We start from the raw sequence: 22,843 nt of genomic DNA on the forward strand, positions 1-22,843 counted from the left end.
TTTGGAGATGTTCAATTTCGTTTCCATGAATTTCAATGATGATTTCGGCTGATCACGGATTTTGATTGGGCCACATGTTGATCGTCATTTATGTCCTCACGACCACTTTCCAAACGTTGAAACCACTCGTGCACTCTGCTACGGGATAGGCAATCATCGCCATAAACGTGTTTGATCAATTGAAACGTTTCGGTAAAAGTTTTACCAATTTTAAAACAAAATTTAATGTTGGCTCTTTGTTCGAAGCTCATTTTCGCACCGATAACATAAACATACTGACACTTAAAACGCAATAACTTCACTTCCAATCGATAAAATGTCATGAAATTCTCACTGGACAATCGATAAAGATAGCAGATTCTAACGCACCAGTCGACATATAGATGGCGCCACCAGGGGGTGCTAGATTCAAAAAGTCCTATTTACTTTGGAACTCACCTTGTATCTAGCCAATGGAGTTTCTCATCTGGCTTCACAAAGGACCTAACATAACCTAACCTATTTGGTGTTAGGAAGTTCGAATGGATTTGAGTGTTTTTCAAATCATGCACTGCCTTGCGCTGCGCGATTTGTAGCCTTTAAATAAAATAAAACAGTGCATTTTTTTTTTGTTTCAAAATATATTTTATTACACACTTTATGCCTTTGACCATTATTAATTACCCGCTCTTACAACTAACAATAACATATGTAGACATACATAGATAGATACGCGCAAACATATGTACACATACAGTTATTTTTCATACATAAATACAATTGACCAAACAAATATATAAGTATATATAATTTATATAAGTAGATACGTCTGTATGTTTCAATACAATGCAACAACACTAACTTAAATAAGTATTTCGATATACAAATAGAAAAACACACGAAAATATGTATGTATGAATATAATATGTAGTTACATAATCGTATTTTAGCAGATAAAAAATGAAAATAAAATTAAATAAAAAGTTGAAAGAAAAATCGTTTAACGATCAAATCGATATTTAAACTTAAAACTAAAATAATTTATAAGAATTTTTTTCATTGTTTTCAAATACACAAATGCAGGAGTACGAGTGGAAGTATTGTTGACAGTACTAGCATTTTGTTATTGTTATTTTTTAGTTTAAAGTATTAAATTTGTTTTATTTTTCTTTTTGTTTTAATTATTTTAATTTATTTTTTAAATATTTTTATTTATTTTTTATTATTTTTATTAATTTTTTATTTATTTTTTTTTATTTTTTAATATTTTAATTTTTTTGTTCTTCTTTTTGTCTGTTTTTTTTTTGTTGGAAGTAAAATTATAAAGCACTATGCACTGCGTAGCATAAATTACTGTTACTGGATATGTTTGTGATATACTTAGTTTCATTTTGCCATATTTGAAGCAATATAAACAATAGTATTTACATTAAGTAAAAATTATACGAAAATTAATTTTGAGCTATCAATATAAATATGGTTATTTTTATATAAAAAAAAAATAAATTTTAATGTTAGCGTAATGATACAGTTATATATATATATATATATTAATATTAATTATTTACAGTATTTTTAAATTTTTTTACATACCTAGATATATGTATATGTGTGTTAAACCATATTTATAGCCTTTAATAGAAATTAGCAAGTTTAGTTTTTATTTTTTATTGTACTTATGCTTTTATATTCAATTTAATTTTTTTTATTATCTTATTTTTTCTTTTAATTGCTATTACTATTTATTTTTGATTTTACCATTTTTTTCCATAAATTTTATTGTTGCTATTTATTTCAATATTTTTTCATTTTATTTTTTTATAAGCCAATTTAGAAAAAATATTTGTTTTTTACTGTTAATTACACAATAATATTTTTACAACAAGTCAACAACAAAGAATGTGGGTAAATATTAGTAGAGCAAAATATTCTAACCACAAATATACCATAACTTGTACATACATATGTACATTAATGTCATGCATATATGTATATATGTACATGTGTTCGCTACTTTTGTGAATAAACGAGTACATAGTTCCGTTATATAAGCCATAAAATTTTATGTTCACACTTTAATTGTATATGTACACGTACATAGTTGCTATAAAAGCACACCCTGCGAGAAACGAATTGAGAAATGCGAAATACAACGCTGCGTTTTAGATTAGTAGCTTTTCACTGAAAATTTTTTAAGCTAACTTTTGCTTAAATTTCAAATTTTTTAAGACGAATTTTAAGTAAAAAGTTGCTTCAAACGTGGGAAGCACATATATTTTTCTCCCAATTAATTTTTTCTGGGAAGATCCACACAAGTTTTAGGCTTCCTGACCACTGCAGCGTCTTCCAGGTGGAGGTTGCTGCCATAAAGATAGCAGTAGATCTGGTGGCCCAGAGTGTAGCCTTCTTCAGAATGGCGACTATCCACTCTGTTAGTAGGGCACCGATATTAACCTTGCTGTGCGCTGACTGCATGCTCAAGACTGGTTGGTGAAGTGTTGTCTAGACTCCTTTTCTCTATGCTCAAGTTACTTTAGGATTAGATTGGTTTGGGTGCCTGGCCACATGAAAATTGTAGGAAACCGTAAGGCTGATGAGCTTGCTAGGACAGGCAGCTCAATATCAATAGCTGCCGTATGGGAACGGGTAAAAGCTCCGTTAGCTTTCTGTAGTTTGCTGCTGGACCGCTGGGGCGCAGAGCAGCAAAAATATTTAGTTTGGTTATTCGTGAAGGAAAAATATTAAAAACTAACAAAGTATTGAAAAAAAATACAAAATTAACTAAAAAAGGTTTTGGAATTCCACGAGTAAGTGTCACCTTTTCCCTTAAACCAACATTATTACTCAAAATTAACAAGAATAATTTGAAAATTAATGTCTTAATATTAAATATATACCTTGGAACTATTTCTCTCGCTAATATACAATATTTGTTTGCAAACACACAAAAATCCCGTAAAAAAAATTATAATTCCCGTTATGCTCAAAATTTCTCACAGGGTATTGTACGAATGCTATGCACTATGATTATATACGAATATTTGTACATTAAAATATAAAAAAGCGGAAATTATGATGACTTTATTTTTATTGCTTTTATATTTTCCATTCCATTTTCTTTTGATTTTTATAGTTTTTTATAGCGCATGCCAAATTATACTTCCATTTATAGCATCTAGATAAGTAGTTAAAGTCACATTTTTTTTACGGTTTGTTTGTTGCTTTAATTACTTGTTAAACATCGTTTTGTTTTCATTTTAATTAAGTGGTATTCACGTTGTTACTTTCACTCAACATATAATTACGTTATTTGAATATTTCGTCCCACTAAAAAGTGTTTGCGTTGACTTCATTTTCATATTTCCAATGCTAAATGCTAACGTTCGCCACATTGTTGCAAGAACTTATAGTTGCAGCGTGTCTGCCTCATCCTTTCGAGCCATTTTCCTCAATATAAACATTACCCGGTTGTAATGTTTTTAAGATACGCCGTTCATGATGTTTTGCCGGTTTTTCTACGAGGAGATGGAGAGTAGAAAGAGAGGTTAGATAAAGTACCATAACTAAATTAAGATATAAGTTAGATATACTTAAGATATAAAACTCTAATTTGATACAAGCAATCGCTGTAGTAAGAGACACCTGTGGCTAAAAATATCGAAAAAATAGGCGTGGACTTGCCTTCTAATTGTTTTAATCTCCAAAACCACTTAAGCTACACTAACCAAATTTGCTTACGACAAATCTAAAATGCCATAAAATGTTAGACCAGAGATGGTTTAAGAGGGATTTATGGGAGCCGGTGTAAAAATTGGTCGATGAGAGTGGCACCTTTAGATGAAATCCCATATCTCGGGGCCCGATCGAGCGATTTCGACTAAATTCCATGGCATTCTTTTCTCATTCCTTTGTCCCAGTGTGAAAGTGGGCAAAATCGGGCTAAAACCACGCCTACCTCCCATATAACACAATTTTAAATTCCATTTGATTCTTTCGCTTTGCAGCACACAAATCACGAGTATTGCCTTTAGAGTATGCCACTTTTGGTCATAATTGTCCAAATCGTATGACATATACAGTTGAAATTCAGAGAGAATCTTTTCCTGATAATAGTTTTTCTGTGCATCAAAAATGGGTTGAATCGGGTCAATACTTCACTAAGCCCCACACTAGGTGTGTGTAGAAAGATTTTCAAACTTCCGAATGACTTTATACCGCGTATATCGGCCAATATATGAGCTATCCTAATGAAAATTAGAGAGCTTATTCTACTCATTTCCATGTATCTGTGTGCCGAAAATAGAAAAAATTGGGCGAAAACTTGACTTAGATCCCATATATCAAGTATACAAGGTGCTTTCCAAAGTAAACAGGAAAAAAAGGAAAAAAACAGAACAAATGGTTGTTTCGGCAAAATCAATTTATTTTATTCAAAATAGTCTCCTTCTGCTTCAATACAGCTTTTTGCAGGGTCCAAAAGCATGTCGAACAAGTGTTTTAGCTCGTTGGCCGGTATGGCCGCCAGTATACCGGTGCAAGCCTTTTGAATGGCCTCTACGTCTGCATAACGCTTTCCTTTCATGGGCAAATGCATTTTTCCGAAAAGAAAGAAGTCGCACAGTGCCATATCAGGTAAATACGGGGAGTCGTTAGTGGTTAAAATGTGATTTTTGGTCAAATAATCGGTCACAAGCGTCGAATCGAATGTTGGATTCTGAGCAATTTTTGGTCGTCAGTCAATTTGTGCGGAACAAACCGTGCACACACCTTTCGTAAGCCCAAATGTTCGGTCAAAATGCGATAAATCGATGTTTTGGAGATGTTCAATTCCACTTCCAAGAATTTCAATAATGATTTCGTTTGATTTTTGATGAATTCACGCACAGTTTCGATGGAATTTCCCGTGATCATGGATTTTGATTGGCCCACATGTTGATCCTCATTTATGTCCTCACGACCACTTTGAAAACGTTGAAACTCTGCTACGGGATAGGCAATCATCGCCATAAACTTGTTTCAACAATTGAAACGTTTTGGTAAAAGTTTTACCAATTTTCAAACAAAATTTAATGTTGGCTCTTCGTTGGAAGCTCATTTTCGCACCGATAACACAAACATACTGACACTTAAAACGCAATAACTTCACTTCCAATCAATGAAATGTCATGAAATTCTCACTGGACAATCGATAAAGACCAGTCGACATATAGATGGCGCCACCAGGGAGCGCTAGATTCAAAAAGTCCTGTTTACTTTGAAACGCACCTTGTATAACATCTGAGTGAGTTTACCCCATATGATTGGTAATGGTATGTGAGGTACGTTGATGAATCTCAGGAAACATTTTAGTTTCATTTTGGTATATGACATATTCATGGTAGACCTTACTTCGAATATGTCGGTCAGTGTTTGAGTTGGATTATTATACATATGTAGTTATATAAAAAATTGCTTGGATTCCGATCATCTGTTTGAGGTTTTACATCTTAAGGTATTTCCCTGGCTTTTATTCTTGTAAGATGCAAGAGTATAGACTATAAAATGTTCGGTTCCACCCTACCTTAAGCCTTCCTTACTTGCTATTTTTAATTTTTTCATATAGCTCGAGTTCTTAGAATCACCGTCGCCAGTAGTGACCTTCTTGAAAAAGTATATTCCAGCTATTGGCGGATATTACCATTTTGTATCACAATACAGTCAAATACATTTATATTTATGTATGAAAAAGAGATATTCAATAACTTTAACCCTACCCTCAGAAAAAATGATTAAAGTTAGGCCTTTTTGAGGACTCTAGATTGGTTAATCCCTTAACAAAGTTGTGGTCCAAGGTTTCATAGATTATTATTGAAATTTAGAAGTATTATTGTCTGCATAAAGTTTCAGAGAAGCCAATGAAAAATAGACAGTAAACACTGTCCGTCATTTAAAATTTATATATAGACTATATAGAGAAACCAAATGCTAAAAAGGCATTCCCTGTGATGAATGAATTTTTTTTTTTTTGGCAGCCGAGCAAGCTCTGTTAAGTAATAAATTCCATATGCTGATTCCTCTAACTCAAAATCTTTAAATATTTTGGTGAAAAAAGTAGTAGTAATACTAATAAGAATATGGAATTTATTTTTAGTGAAAACACTTATCCAGAATCATTATAGAAACCCCGTCAAACTTTAAGAATGGAATGTTTTGCTTAAAACCGAGACTGAGAAATTACTTTTCTACTCGCAATAAGGACCTTCAAACAACAATCTTTAACAGGGAAAATGTCCGAGACCATTAAAAAAACTAACAATTTCCTTTGCGAAATTTTTTTAAAAAATAATTTATTTTCTGCTAGAAAAAATGTAAAATTTAAGCTTTCAAGTGGCAACGCTTGTCTCTAATCATATCACAATAAAAAAAAAAACAGTTTTTGGTTGAAAGAATGGCACCCTTTCAAAAATTGCTCCAAACCATAAAACATGGCAAATTTGACACTTGAACCACTGCAAATTTCAACGCTTCACAATTGTCAAACTCAAGTGACATATGACTGTCACCAGTTTTAGTACAGAAAGGTGCAACAAAGAATTTTAATGTCCAATTGCAAGATGATCGAGGAAGACCACGAATTGTGGTGTTATAAATACGCAAGACTATAAAACAAAAAATAAAAATGTCAAACCAAAACAGAATTATTTATGCAACAAATGAAAAAACTGCATTACTTCTTGACTCTTATTTGTGGCACGTCTGTCAGAATGGGTCGCACGTGATCGGCAACCAAATAAATTGGCTTCTGACGAAATTAAATTTTTGGGGAAGCAAATTATGGCAAGAACAATGAAAGAAGAAATGCGCAAACGATTCGCGGACAATTAACGCAGACCGAAGGATTACACAGCTGATTATTTCGGGGCGGAAGACATGCCGCACTTATGCCAAGAGTTTTTAATTTCTTTTGTTCTTCTTTTCATAACTTTCATAGCATATTGTTTTCCATTTTTTTGTTTGCGTATTAAAAATACTTTTCATTAACATGTTGGCGCGTCAACATTTCAATAAATCACACGTAAGAGCTATTCATATTCACACTTGCGCCTCGAAGAGGAGGGTTCATCAGCGTATTTATTTGCGCACGCTGGAAATAAATTACGAAACTCTTTACACTATTGTCTGAAAGCAGTTTACCAATGCTTTTCTTTTCATATTTATTGAAAGATTTTTTTTAATAATTTTTTTTTTTTTTTTGTATTTCGAATAACATTCAATCGCACTGTGGCTGAGTGAACGGGAAAAAATAGAGCCAAGCAAATATAAATAGGCTGAAAAAGTAAGCTTGCGCCGCTTATGAGTAGCTCTCGCCGCCCAGTCAGTTGTGGCGCATAAATGGATGTGTCTGGCGACGCGTCTCGTATGGCAGCCACACATCATAATTGTCACTCAATACCACGTCGATATTTATTTATACATTCCTTTAATATATTTGAGTCGTAAAAAGTTGCTTGACTTTTGATTTTTGAACACTTTTTTAATACTTTTTCAAAAAAATTCCTGTTCGACACACATTTCTATGCAAATTTTCACACTTTCCATGTCGCCACCTTCGTCTTCTCAAATTGCAGGCGTAGCTCGTGCTTGTACCCAACACATGCCTCGTATGAGGCACTCACATAAAGAAAGTGCACACTCTTCAGCATTACAATAACAATTTGAGACAATAGACATACCAGAAAGGATGTCAAATGCGGAACAGCGGGTATTCTGTAACTAATGTCACTCATAAAATAAACAGCAGAAACAATTAATTTCGACAAACGATTTTACTCGCACTTCATACACGCCTGCCTCTTAAACGTTCATGGTACAAGCAAAAAAAAAACCAAAAACAATGTACTCTGCTTGAAATAATCCGAATCTCATTGGTTAAACTGCATAGCGCCCAAGGGATAGTCAAAAAAATAGAAGTCAAGAGTCAAGCACTTCAGTCGTTTTTCATTGTCATACTCAAGTGGCGTGTAAATTACTTTTGTATCCACTCTAAGTCATGCTGAAGGCGAGAGAGAGCGGCATAACTGTAAACTACCTGTTTACCGCACAAATATGTGTGTCGACCTTTACATTTTTGAAAACCATATGTTGCAAAATTATCGTTTGTACGATCGATAAATTCGTACTTTATTCGTACTTTTATTTGAGATTTTCAAAATAAGCATAAATAAAATCGGTTTTAGACACGAGATATTTACCTTGTTGCCTTTTTAATTTATTGAAGAAGGTTTTAGAATGAAATATTGAAAACCCTTACTTTTAGTTTCTGCGTTTTCATCACTTTTTTAAATGCTCTTAGCGTTGTTTCAGACACAAATTCGCCTTAAGTCCAAAAGTTCTGTGAGCTTTACTGATCTATGTTTTTTTTTTCAAACAACTCGAGTTTCGGGTGATGAAATTTCAATTCATACTGTTTTTTCAACGCGCTATGATATCCTATGGATACATTATGGACTGCTAAAAATGCGACAAGTTTTCTGATTTACAGATCCAAAGAGTAGTCACTAGGAATACCTTCAGAGCGAGTACTACTATGAGCAAAAAATAGTAAGACTTTTTAACTTAAATTTCGCGAGAAATCCCGTTCGTCGAAATAGATTGGTATGACTGTTGGTGACATCTGTGCCAATTGTTCCATCAAAATAATCATTAGCATTTGTAATACGCTTGTCTTTCTGAAGACGATTTTTACTATGAGTGAAATTGTTCAACAAAGAAGTTCCTTTCAATTTTGTGTGCGGAATCAAATTTCTGATGCCGAAAAGTTCAGAATGATAATTGTTGATAGCGAGCAAGTGCTTTTGATTGGTACAAATTATTCAAAGAGGGTCGAGAACACGTTGACGACGAACCTCGTCCAGGACGGCCATCAACATCAACTGATGATCAACATATCAATAACATAAGAGAATTGATGCTGAAGAATCGACGATTAACAGTCAAAGATCTTAATGACATCGTTTTAATATCGGAAGGATCAGAGAAAGAAAGCCATTTTGAAAGATCATTTGGGCTTTAGAGAAGTATAATCACGATTGGTTGCAAAATCACAAAATTTTTTTCGGAAAACAGCGTTGAGTTAACGTCTGTGAAGCAATGCTTTCCAACTACCTGGAAGTCATAAAAAATATAATTACTAGGATGAATCTTGGATCTATGCTTACGACCCGGAAACAAACGATCAGTCGGCCTAAGATCGTGGCAAAGTTGTGTCGAAGCCGAAAAAACTACGTCTAAGCAGGTGAAAAATCAAGGTTATGTTGACAGTTTTTTTCGATAAAGAAAGACCGGATTTATGGTCGACAACTCTTGGTTTTTGCACCACGATAATGCACCATCGCATACTGCTTGATTCTTCCTGTGTTTTTCACCAAACTTTCAACCAACATCATGCCGCAACCATATTAAACATTAAACGTCAATCGCTACGCGCATTGAAGGCTTCGGGAAATTGACTTTAACAACTGTTTCGAGCTTGGAAGAATGTTAACACAAGTATATTGGGGCCAATGGTGATTACTTTGAGGGGACAACATAGATTTGGAAGAATACATTAAGAATTTTAAAATTATAAAAGAAGTCTTACTAGTTTTTGCTCATAGTGGTGAAATGTATTGATAGGATCGATATTGGTATAATTTTGGTGAACCAAAATATGTGATAATTAGCCCTTCTTAACTATTCTTTAAACAACTACCGATACTTTTATTCTCCCACGAATTTGACATTAATTGTTATATCTCCCTGCTTCTAAACTTTCATTAAAATTCTATACGAAAATACCTAATATTAAATATCAAAAACTAAAGTTATTTGTGTTTAATCTCGAAATAATAACTCGAATTATATTCGACGAAGTCCACTTACCCGGTAATAGCACATGTTGCGGCTGGAAATTCGTTGATACACCTAATGCATCGGCATTGCCAATAAAGAATGTTCCGCCCTCCATACTCTGTACTTCAGCTAATTTCGCCATTAATTTTGTAGATAATTCTTCAACATCTGAAAGATAGAAGAGAAAGCAATTAGAATCACGAAAATAATAAGAGAGTTTATAAAGGGTGATACAATTAACGATCTAATAACATATAATAGTTAGAATAGCCTTTTCACAAACAACTTTCCTGACTTTGCTGGACAAATCATACCATCGCAACAAAGCAAAGAGATCAGAGGGGATTTAACGCTTTGCTTTCTGTACATCGTCAATAAAAATTGCACTGTTGCAGGAAAAAGCGTTGAAAAATGAAGGTCTCCAACATTTTACTACACTTTGCGTTCCCTCGATATGAGCGAACTCTCACAAAAGCCTACATCGAATTTTCTGACAAAGCAGAGGTCTGCAACAAAGCGAAGCTAAAGCCAACTGTTTAGTAAGTATTTCTCTCTCTTTTTTTTTTGTAGATTATGGAGTTTAATATTGAAGTTTATTACTGCTTCACTAGAAAATCCCACTGGTCCCCTGTATTGTTAAGGAAGTTGAGATTATATTTTAATAATATTTTATTAAGTATTTTATTATATCGCAGATTATGGCAATTTTTTTGACAGAAAATTTCTAAATAAAAAAACTCTGAAATAATCGAAACAGACTTCCAGTTTCGCACTGCGCCCATAGCTCCATCTTAATTTAATTTCCAATATGTGGCAGCGTAAAAAATAAAATTATAAGAAATAAGTAAAAATAAAGACCCACAAAGAAATAAAAACTAAAAGCAAAGAAAAATATTTTATGCACGAGTTCGGTAATCTCCTTCAAAATGTTCTTAAAATCGCACATTATATCTCACAATGAAATCTTCTTCTTCTATAATCCTATTGCGCAGAGCTTTTGCGTTCAATGTTTATTTTTCTTGAGTCTTCTTCTTCTTTTATGTCTAACTTGTGTCGAAATGTAAACAATTCGTTGAAAAAGAGTACATTAAAATAGCCATAAGTCAGAGAAAATAAATTATTTAAAAAATTTATTATATTCGCTGGTTTGTTTTCCAATTTTTTGACGCAGCAATTTGTTTACGCTGAGAATTCTTTGTTAGGTGAAGACTGAAAGGAAGCAGTAACCGCAGATACCATACATGAGAACTGAGCCAGTAGATGGGAGATGGGCGCACAGTGGGTGTGTCGTGGCTATTAATATTTGGCGCACGTATCTGGTTAATACCAAGCAATGCAAATATTTTCATTCATTTTGAAGAAAAGTGCAGGAAGTGGAAATGGAGGGAAATTGCGAAAGTTTTGCAAATCTGTGTTTTGCCAATTCGGTAGCAACTTAGCAAATGATTTAGTGCAAAATAAATCGAACCAAAATTTAAACTGCAAAACAATGCTAATATCTCTTTATTTATCTAACTTTGCTAGAAGACAGAAAATGGTTTAAAATAAATTTTAAAATTTGAATGCCTTCAATCGAAGAAATTTTTGACGCAATGCAAATTGCAGAAAATAAAACTACTTACTGGAAAGTTTTTTTACAGTTTTTTTTTTTAATTTCCAAAATTTAGAAAAAATCTTTTAATAAACTAATGTTTATTTAATTTCAAACCCGAAAGACATCAAATCATATCTTTATCTGCTAAAAAAAAACATAAAATTGTGGAGGTTTTGGCTTTACTGTGGTCGGTAACTTCAAATTTCGTCAAAGATTATAAAATAAGGTTTTATTATTCATTCTTTTTAATAATGTTTTAAGGTTAGATTTGAGATATTGGTTAGTTGTAAGAGACATTTTCATGTCACTATAAACCGTTATAATGACAGTCGGCTTTATTTACCGAGGTACAGATGCGTTTCTCTATTATTTTAATGTTTGGTACATAACATGAGTTATATACGAATTAAGAGGTTATATCCGCTTGCTAATTTTAAACCACCTTCAAAGACGATCGAGATATTGTTGAAGACATGCCTAGTTCTGGAGGACCTTTCACCTCTTCAACTGATGAAAATATTAAAAAAGTGAAGGATATGTTATTTGAAAACTGTCAGGCAAAAGTTAGAGAGGTTTCAAAAGCACTCGGCTTCTCTGGCTAAATTTTCCTCAAAAAGAATACCGTAAATAGATCTCTTTGGACATGCTTGATCGTGCGACTTCCGATCCCACATTCATGGAGGGCATTATAACTTTCGATGAGACATGGGTTTATGAGTTTGACATGCAAACAAGCTAACAATCATGATAATGGAACCCGTTTTCAGTCGATCGAATTGATAAAACAGAATTCGATAAAGAAGCTGAAGGCCATCACAAAAAGTTCTTATGAAAAGTGGCACTTTCAAGGCGACAAAATAAAAGTTTAAAATATTTTGCGTCTTATTTGGGCACTTTTTGTCACAATTGTTATTTGTTAGGTAATGGTCTGTCCCTTCGACTTTGATAATAATTTCGATTTTTAAGCCACCCTGGAGTGTAAATATTTTCACCAAAACGAGTTTTTTGGGAAGCCGCAATATCATCCGATTTAAGTAGTCTTCCGATCAGTGCGTGTGTAACAAAATTCTTTTTTTAAATTTGAGATAATTCGATTAAGCAGAAAAATCTTGCTCAGCGCCAGACTTAAAAATCGATATTTGCTTTTTGCCTTACATACTACTGTGGGCAAAAAAATTGTTAGACTTTTTAATTTAAACTTCACGCGAAAACGCTTGTTTTCCTAAAGCACATAAATTGCATTCGGCGTTGTTCATGGTAAAATTGTATTCTGTCCTATCTTGGGCACTTGGATAGCTTTGAGAACATATTTTCATAAAAACAGAGTTAAGAGTCAGGAGGTAAAGCAAGTTGGCTCCTTCCTTAGTACAAGTATCAAAACAGATTATATCAAATAATGCCTATTCAAGATGTTATGGTCGATATCTAAAATTTGAGTATTTAGTTTTGGGTAATAAGAGAAGGGATTTTATTTTAGGATAAACGTTTTCCTTTGGATAAAAGCAAAGCATTTGATTTTACTATTAAAGAAAGCAGAAAAGTTTCCATCTTGAAAACTTCTATGCAACTTATAAACATTTATATGAAATATAAATATATATATATACATTCTTTTATCTATAGGTTTTTATAATAGGTGGTCGGTCTAAAGTACATTATTAGGCGCGTGCTACAGCTGCTTTCTATTTTCCAACACATTAGAACATTCTTATGCATAATACTCGTATTTCTAATATTTGATGGGCAATAACTTCACTACCGATAATTTCCACCTCCAACTCTTGGCTAACAGCAGTACAAAGCAGAAAATCAGGCAAGCGAGACGAAGGCCCATTCAAGAAAATTTTCTAAACAACGCGCAGTTGTTTTGAAGGTACATACACACATACATAAATATATGTATGAATATATCCATATATATACATATGTATTTATATATCGTATATATATATATACCAGTGCTTTTGCGAGATTTTGCTAAATAAAATGCCTTTGAAATTCGCACAAAACTTTTTCCTTATTTGTTTGTTTGTTTTTTCGTTCCGGTTAGAACAGAAAATGCGTATGTATATTCTGCAACATTGGAAAAATAAATATTTTTCTGCATACCAACATTGATATTGATGATCATTTGTTCTTCGTGCACATGACCCTCACTTTTGTTTTTCTATGAAGTTTTTTCTAAAATCATCCACTACTACATCATTTTTAAAAATATATTACTATGAGCAAAAAGTAGTAAGACTTTGTTCATAATTTTAAAGTTCTTAATTGATTTATCAAAATCTATGTTGCCCCCTCAAAGTATCTCCTCTGACGATAGTTTATTTAACTTTTACCTAAAATGCAAAATAACGTAACATCACTTTTCAGAAGTTTACAGGCGAAGGAAAAACGATATAATAGAAGCCACTTTATTGAATGAAAACTTGAGTTTTGCCTATAAAATGGTTATATATTGGTTATATCTGACAACGGAAAGTTAAAATCGTATGATACATACATATGTACACATAGTACATGTAAGCAATATGAAGCCCAATTTAAATTGTTTTATGATACATAGTCTTCTATTTCAGTTGACGATATAAGCATTTGAAAAAAAAAAATAATAATTTAATGAAAAATGAATTTGACTTAGTTCTTAAGCGAATTAACATCTAAATTAGTATTTCTTCACCTTCTTCTGAAACTCAGAAATTTTTTAACGAAATCACAAAAATGTCTCAAGTGTCAACTTTAATCATTAAACATTTTGCAAAATGTAAACAGGATGCATCAAAGTTTCGAGGAAATATAAACAAAATAAAAATTTATAGCACATCAATATTTAAAAATATACCAAAAGTATGATGTCATGACAAATGAGCTTTTCATTGAAAAATATTTTCGTCATTACATATCGTCAGCTGAAATGCAAAATAACGTAACAACATTTTCAGAAATTTACAGTGCCATGAATGAAACACGAAATAAAATGGTTTATATCTGACCGCAGAACCTGAAAATGTTGAACATACATATGTATTATTATGTATGTAATTTGAAGTAGTGAAGCGTAATCAATAAGACACTCAATTTCGAATTTTTTGATGATACGTTATTTTGCATTTCAGGTGACGATATGTAGATATATTTATATTTTATTCAACAAAAAAAGCTTTCTTTATGGAAAGTTTTTAATCATCTGCCTAAGAAACTCAACATCTTTTTAATAAAATTTTATTAACAATTTCCGGGTACTTTTTTGTCACAATATTTCAAAGACGTTAGGCAAGTTTACTGTGGTTGACTTTATAAAGCACAAGTCGAATAAATTTAAGGCCAGACTTTCCTAACAAGTTGTAGCCCTAGTTGTTCCAGAAAGAGCCAGAAATAATCAGGTTAACTCCAGGCAGCAAAGACAAGTATGAAATCTACAACATTTGTGACATTAGTATTTGAATTAGAACCAGAGTGGGCTTTTAAGTGCAAATATTATTGCACTGAATTACATATGCTCGTTGAATGTCTCGTTCTCATTCTAACCAGCTCAAGAGATTTGAAAGTCCAGCAAGAAACTTTTAAAATTGCGGATAAAATAACAATACAATTTTAAAACTTCATAACGTCACCTGAAATGCAAAACTACTCATCATTAAAAAATCGAAATTGAGTTTTTTCTTGCTTATAATTTACCACAACAAAATGCATACATGTATCATAAAACTTGAGCCTCTCGGTGTCAGTTATAACCAATATATAACCAATGCATAACCAATATATAACCAATACATAACCAATATATAACCAATATATTTGTAACCAACCCTAAAATTTTGTTTCAGTATGAGAGGTTTCTATTAAAACGATTTTCCCTCGCCTGTAAACTTACGAAAAGTGATTTTACGTTATTTTGCATTTTAGGTGATGATAGAGTCTTCCGGTGTTAGCTTTCATCGCCAATTATTCATTACAATGAAGTATATTCATAAGAATTTATCATTCGAGTACAATTCTGTGAAGCAGCTAACAACGTTGGAAATACGTTACTGCGATCGGAGGGTAAAAAACAGTGACAGGAAAGCTCTTTTTATCAGAATACATTACTTTCATTTACAATTTGTAATATGCAGAAAAATATTTCAAACCTCTTCCAACAGTATTCTATAATAATCATCTATTATGCCCATCATTTCTCACACCCGCTCTCCCCTTTTTCGCAGCAAACAATTTTGCACGGAAATGATCTTGCAAATATTTTTATAGACGCACACTTTCTTACACACATACAACGGCACGGCATGCCTGAGTATTGGTATTTTAAGTGCTTGCCGCCATTACAATGGCACGTTCCAAGTTGAAGGAAACCATTTGTGGCATCATGGATATGTCGTCAGCAAATTGTTGGCATTCATACGGCGAACGCTTATTAACTATTTCCATTTGCATTTTTGCTTCAATTTATAAATAAATTTTTTGCCACAATTTACTACAAAAACAAAACATAAAATAAAATAAAATTTTGTTGGCAAAATAATTGAAAAGCTTGCATGATCGGTAAAATTAGAATATTTGCGCAATTTCTGGCGGAAAAATGTCTAGTAATAAGTGGCTGTTCGGAAAGTTTTATGCATTTATTTTTGGAAGGAATTTGATTTTTACTATTACAGTCGCGAGAAAATTTTTGTGAAATTACTTAGCTAATGCATATACTTACATATATAGGATATGTTATATATGTACCTATACAGTCGCATCCATACATATGTATATCGTGGCCTAAAATGCAAAATAACGTAACATCACTTTTCCTAAGTTTACTGGCGTAGGAAAAACGATATAATAAAAAACCACTCATAAAACAAAATTTGAATTTTGGTTATAAAGTGGATATATATTGGTTATATAATCGTTATATAACGGTTATATAATGGTTATATATTGGTTATGAAATGGTTATGTTATTATGTTATTTTGCATTTTAGGAATTTTGAATTTTGGTTATAAAGTGGTTATATATTGGTTATATAATCGTTATATAACGGTTATATAATGGTTATGATGAATGGTTATGAAATGGTTATGTTATTTTGCATTTTAAGAATTTTGAATTTTGGTTATGAAGTGGTTATATATTGGTTATCGAATGGTTATATATTGGTTATATCTGACAACGGAAGCTGCAAATTTTATGCTGCATATATGCAACATGATGTAGCGAGTCGTAAGCAATAAATAACTCAATTTTGATTTTTTTGATGATACTTTGTTTTGCATTTTAGGCGACGATATATATGTACATATGTATGAATAAGTAAATATATACATAGTATGCAGGTAAAACACAAATTTCTGTAAACACTTTACCATCTGTTAGGTGTACCGGTTGCTTACTTTCAAACCAATTTATAAACACACACACATACATATATGTACATTTGAATGTTGCATGTGGCATGTTGCATGTAATGAGCATTTCCTTAATTACTCGCTACTCAAGTGGTTTCCTACTTGCGTCGCCACAACCAAGCTGACAATATTTTCATCAGCACCTCGTTGGTGCAACGACATCATCAACATCAACGTCAACGTCATCGTTCGCGCATCAACGGCATTATCATAATGACACGCACTTTATGACGCGCATAAATTTCTATGCCACCAAATGGGATTACAACTTCCGCAAGCGCCTCACTCTACACCACACCACAAACGTGTGTGTGTATGTGTACGCATAGGTACGTCTACTTGTATAGAACTACTAACAAATACCAGCGACGTAAATTTAGAGAATCTATTTTAGTGTGCCGCTTTTGTTTTTGTTATTTTCCGCTTGTTCTCTAATATGTTTTCGAAATTGTTTCCAAAGTGACATTTGATGTATGTACATACATACTTGTATGTATGTACTTACGTTCCATAAGCGTTTCGTTGGCGCGCCACTTGATCGTACACCGCAACGCCTTCCCCAACGCCTACGCCACCTCTTAACTGGCCCGACTGCCGTTGCATCGGAATGTTTATTGAAAAATGTTTCGACAGCACATTTGTGACATTATTGAAATTTTTCCATATTTTTCTCTTATTACTTTTCCCTCATTATACATTGAGCATTGTGTGTATTCTTATAGATCCGGCCGTTAGCCGGAAGCCGTTTGTTTTTATGTTCCCATGTGGTTTTGTCTTTAGTTCCGTTTGACAGTTTTCTTTCACCTGCGTTTAGTATTTCACTTGTCCTTGGCGCTTATAATTTCCACATTTCATTTTGTTTCATTGGGAATTTCGCTTTTTATGACGGTATTTCAACTTTATAAGCTTTGAAGCACTGAACACTTGTTTTATAGATACAGATATGCTATAAGGCATACTTGCTTCATAGATCACAAACTTTCTTTTTGTAATTTTTTCATTTGTTTTCTTATTTCATAAGCATTATTGTCTTTTACTTCACACTCTTAGGTATTTCTTCCTCATTATTTCTATGGTTAGTATTTTTGTGTGAAGTTTTTTCTTCTGTGTTTGAATTATTGATAATTTCCGGTAGTTAGGTCTTAAAATAATTTGATTTATTATTTTTAAAATTATAATTCGTAGCTGTCTTTTAGTTTCTATGTTATATTCCCAAATTGTTAAGGGGGGAGTAAGGTATTTTTGTTTTTTTTTACATTTTTTATTGTTTTATATTAATGTACAATATCTTAAGATTATTCTGTGAAAATTTGAGAGCAATTAAAGCAAAATTGACGGAGATATACACTTGTAAGTCTCTGCCCTCCGATTTGATTATGAGCGTCTGTGAAACTTTAAAGCGTTTCTTCCCCATCTCACATTTTCAAATTCGGTGTCCCTCATAACTTCGAAACTACTGCACCGATCCTTTTGAAATTTTAAACACTATTTCTGTACATATTTTACGAGGTAACGCTGGAGAGTTTTTTTTTGTTCATAATTTTGTTTTCGCAATAACAACTTAGCCGATTTTTTCCCAAAAAATTGTGTTTTTCACTTCAAAGTCTTCGAAAAAATTCAAAAATTGGAATTTCAAAAAAACCCTTACAGCGTTACCTGGGGAAAACTATTATCTAACGAATGAACTTTCATTTTTTGATTTCAAATGATCCAGCAACGAGTTATGAGGGGCACCGCAATTCAACTTTTTTTCGAGACCCGTCCGGACAATTGCTGCCATTGCCGTATTTTTTAATATTTCTTTGTAAAAAATTGATAAGACATTTTTCGAATGTCATACTTCAATGTGCCATTGGTTGGATAAATAAATTTTAACTGTGTCGTCAGGCGATGTCGCTTGGGAAGGTCGAGCGGCTTCAGTTCTTACACAAGCTGTATTTTGTACGCTTTCAATTTAAGATCTCGACGTAAAATGCGCCAAGTCGTTCCATACGTCAGTCCGAGTTGTTGCGAACGGCGTCGAATCGACTCTCCACGGTTTTCGTGTACACTCTCAGCAACGACTGCTATATTTTCTTCACTGCGTGCTGGAGTAGGTCTTCGGTCTGATATTATCCGATAATTACTGCTGGGTCTGAAGCGACGTTGCGAATATTACGCTCAATAGATTATGGCCATAATTCCGTCCTCTTTTTACGAATAGCTTCACGAAAACGACGTATAACGGTCAAATAGTAGGCCTTGTTGATAGTTTGGCCAGTCAGAGGAATTCGGAGTGCACCACACCACGATAATTGCAGAAAACTGTCAACAAAATCTTGGCGTTTGGCCTGCTCTGACTTGTTTTTTTTTTTTTTTTGGCTGAACCTTTGCCACGTTATTCGGCCTATTGATCGTCTGTTTCCGGTTTGTAAGCATAGATCTAAGACTCATCGTCAGTAATAATTCATTTCATGACATCCTGGTAGTCGGAAAGCGACGTTGTTGTTTGAATAAAAATGAGTAATTTTGAAACCAATCGTGCTTTCACTATTCTTAGTCGCAAATGATTTTTCAAAATGGTTTTCACTGAACCCCCCGATATTCCAACGATGCGATCGTCTATTTTCAAGCACCAATTCCTTTATTTTATTGACGTGTTGATCATCAGTTTATGTTGATGGTCGAAGAATGGGTTTTATAGTAAAAAATCTTACTATTTTTTGCCCCAGTAGTACTTTCGTATAAGAGGCAATGTCGTTGGCCAGGTCCTCAGTTTCAAACTAGGTTTGATAGTTAAGTATTCTGATATGTAATTTTAGTAATAAGAATTTTTAACCTAAAATATAAAACCTCATATAATTTGAATTTCAGTATTCATAATTTTCCGATATTGGCTCAGTAAGAATCCTATTCGTACCAATTTTCTTACGTATTGAAAGTTCACTTTATAATAACAAATTTTAGACAATTTTTTGCCAATTTTATTTTTTTAATATTTTAACCAAGACAGCTGTGTTCCCATTAAATATTATCTGTTTGTTTTACGACATTTTTATTGCACACGAAATCACACGCTATTATTCGAAATTTATTAAACTAGCACCATAAATTTTGAAAACAATAAAGCGTATTTGAAAAATGACTAAAATAAAATCCACTTCATCATTTGCCGTTATGCACACACGATATCAATCATCGGCAATACATTCCACTTGCTGTGAATCAAAGTGAAAAAAGTACGTGGAAAATTATTAGCTGACCCATAAATAAAGCATGCCGTAATTAATATAGTTTTCAACGCCACGCTTTAGCGCCCGTGGTGTGAAATGTGACCTCCGACTTCCTGAACACACTGGGGCTCTACAGCCCGTGGCCAGCGCACGTACCGCCGCACAAAATGGGGGCACACATGTTTATTTTCGAATTTCGAAAACTAATTTTAACATTGCTCATTTTCCTAACTTTCAATTCACAATTCTGCACATTGTTGCGTGAATACAAAGAAATTTGGGGAAAAAAGGTGAAAGCTCAAAACATAAACAAACGAAAAACATAAATAAGAAATTTCAAAAAAAAAAAAATCGAAAAAAAATCAAAAAAATATCTTACATAGTTTTTGAAATTTGAAATCAGAGAAAATGCTATTTTTGTTGTTGTTATGTTTCAGCTTATGTTATGCGCTTGTGGCCAAATATATGTATGTCTGCATATATTTCTTGCTTAATATGCGCGCAGCACATAAGTCACTCGGAACCACCGTCCACGACACGGGACAGCCATTCAGCCTCCTCTAGTTGATCTTGTTAAATCTCCAAATGAGCGAACTACAAATCAAAACAGCTCATAAATTCACAAACAGATAAAATGTTGGAAGGAATGAGCCACAGTGGCAACGCGGCAAAAATACAAAAGCAATAAAATTAAGAAAAATTGCACTGCTGCAGCAGCAAATGCATAATTCACGCCGTAAGTATGTGTATGTGTGTGTGTGTTTGCTTGTGTGTGGCAATAAAAAGTAGCGGCGAGATTTTTTATGTTTCCACATATTTTTTTCACAAGTGTACTTGAGTTTTTCTTGTAGAAATCTTCGCTGAATAAGAATTATTAGTTTTAGTGGGTGGAAGTGGTGCATGCCATTCATCTTTCAGCTGTTGGCAGATGTGCATATGCTATATGTATGTATAATATACATTGTATATATGTATACTGTTGTTGTTGTATACCAGCAAATTTGTGCCACGCATGTGGAAGCTGCAAGACAAGTTGTTTAGAGCAGCTAAAACAACCACTAACACACCCACATGCATATTGTTTGTATGTGTGCAAGCGCTTGCAGCCAAACAACGATCGTGGCTACACAGTAGCCGAATCCGGCGTAGAGTCAGAAGTCGAAAGGCAAGCAGTAGCTAAGCAATCTGAATTTACAATTTTAATGAACTACCGTATAAACAAAAAACTAATGAAAGCAACAAAAAAAGTAATTACAACAACAAAAGCAACAACAACATTGAACAAGAAAATATATTAACTTTGGTTGCCCCACAGCTATAATACCCTTGACAAGTAAAGAAGTTTTAATGCAAGAACTTTTTTTGAACGATCAGTTTATATGGCAGCTATATGCTATAGTGGTCCGATCTGAACAATTTCTTCGGTGATTGTAACATTGTCTTGGATAATAAGGCAAGCCAAGTTTCGTGAAGATATCTTGTCAAATAAGAAAGATTTTCATATAAGCTATTTATTTCGATCGTTCAGTTTGTATGGCAGCTATATGTTATAGTGCGCCGATCTGAAGAATATGTTATGAGCTTATAGCGTTGCCTTGAACAAAAATTCTTTTAAAATTTCGTGAAGATATGTTGTCCAATAAAAGCGTCTTCCTTACAAGACTTTATTGTGATTGCTCAGCTTAGATGGGAGTTGTATCATGTAGTGATTCATTATCGGTGGTTTCGACAAATGAGAAATTTCTTGGAGAGAAAAAAACATGTACTAAAGTTCAGTTCGATATCTCAAAAACTGGGTCATCGGTGGTTCTGACAAATGAGGAAATTCTTGGGGAGAAAAAAACGATGGCCAACTTCAGACCGATACCTCAAAAACTGAGAGACTAGTTCGAGTGTATACAGGCGGGGTCAGACATATGGGCGTAGCTAAATAGACTCAGCTTGCTACGCTGATCATTTAAATATATAATTTTTGCCGTCTCCGATGTTTTCTTTCTGAGTACTACAAATCACATAACACACTTAATACGCCTATGCCCCGTTCAAGGTATAAAAAGCAACAGAACGTAGCAACATCGACGAAAACAAGCAACATGTAGCATATGGCTACTGGCTGGCTGCAAGTTTTCAACAAAAACAAAACATCAACAACAATTACAACAACAACTTCTCGCTTCAAAGCACAAGAGTTCATAATTATTTATGAACTGTCAGTGGAAGCTGTGGAAGTGGTAAAGGCTGTGGCGTGTCTTCCGCGCGGAGGAAGCTCACACTGGCAGTCGTGTGGCAGCAACAATAATGCAGTGATCGCACCCACACGCGCATACGGAGGCCTGTAAACAGAACGGTTTGTTTATATTTTAAGGTGAAGCTTTCACCCTTTGCGCCTTTTTCGCGAGTCATTCAGGTGAGGCGGTAGCTGCGCAAATACTTTTATTTACGAGAATGTGTTTACAAATGTAGGTATATTTGTATGTATGAAATGTATATATGTATGTGTGTATGAAAGTGCGCCAGTGTGCTTAGGAACGCTTAAACTTTAGTCAGAAGTAGCTAGCAGATAAACAGTCGTGGCAGCAAATCGCTGAAGCAATATATTGTTGTAGATATGTTATTGCCTCGCTGGTGGATTAGGTAAACATTTCACAGTTATCCGTGGTTCGCATGCAGTTGGTTTGGGCATATATTAATTCTTGTAGAGTTATAGCCGATCTTACATATATAAGTATATATATATACATATACTATATATAAATTTGCGATATGATATGAGGTCAGGCATTGTAAATATTAATAA

At 33.5% G+C, this 22,843-nt stretch overlaps 1 protein-coding gene across 1 annotated transcript in view; it reads right to left on the reverse strand.

Annotated features, from left to right (window-relative positions):
* Positions 1-813: 813 nt before the first annotated feature.
* Positions 814-22,843, reverse strand: part of LOC126758962 (tumor necrosis factor receptor superfamily member wengen) — a 65,753-nt gene continuing 43,723 nt past the window's right edge. Inside the window, 2 exon segments of the mRNA XM_050473460.1 lie at positions 814-3,494; positions 9,880-10,017. Coding sequence (XP_050329417.1) covers positions 3,406-3,494; positions 9,880-10,017 — 227 coding nt within the window. The 3' untranslated portion in view covers positions 814-3,405.

Source organism: Bactrocera neohumeralis, chromosome 5 (genome assembly GCF_024586455.1).
Source record: "Bactrocera neohumeralis isolate Rockhampton chromosome 5, APGP_CSIRO_Bneo_wtdbg2-racon-allhic-juicebox.fasta_v2, whole genome shotgun sequence".
Classification (NCBI taxonomy): domain Eukaryota; kingdom Metazoa; phylum Arthropoda; class Insecta; order Diptera; family Tephritidae; genus Bactrocera; species Bactrocera neohumeralis.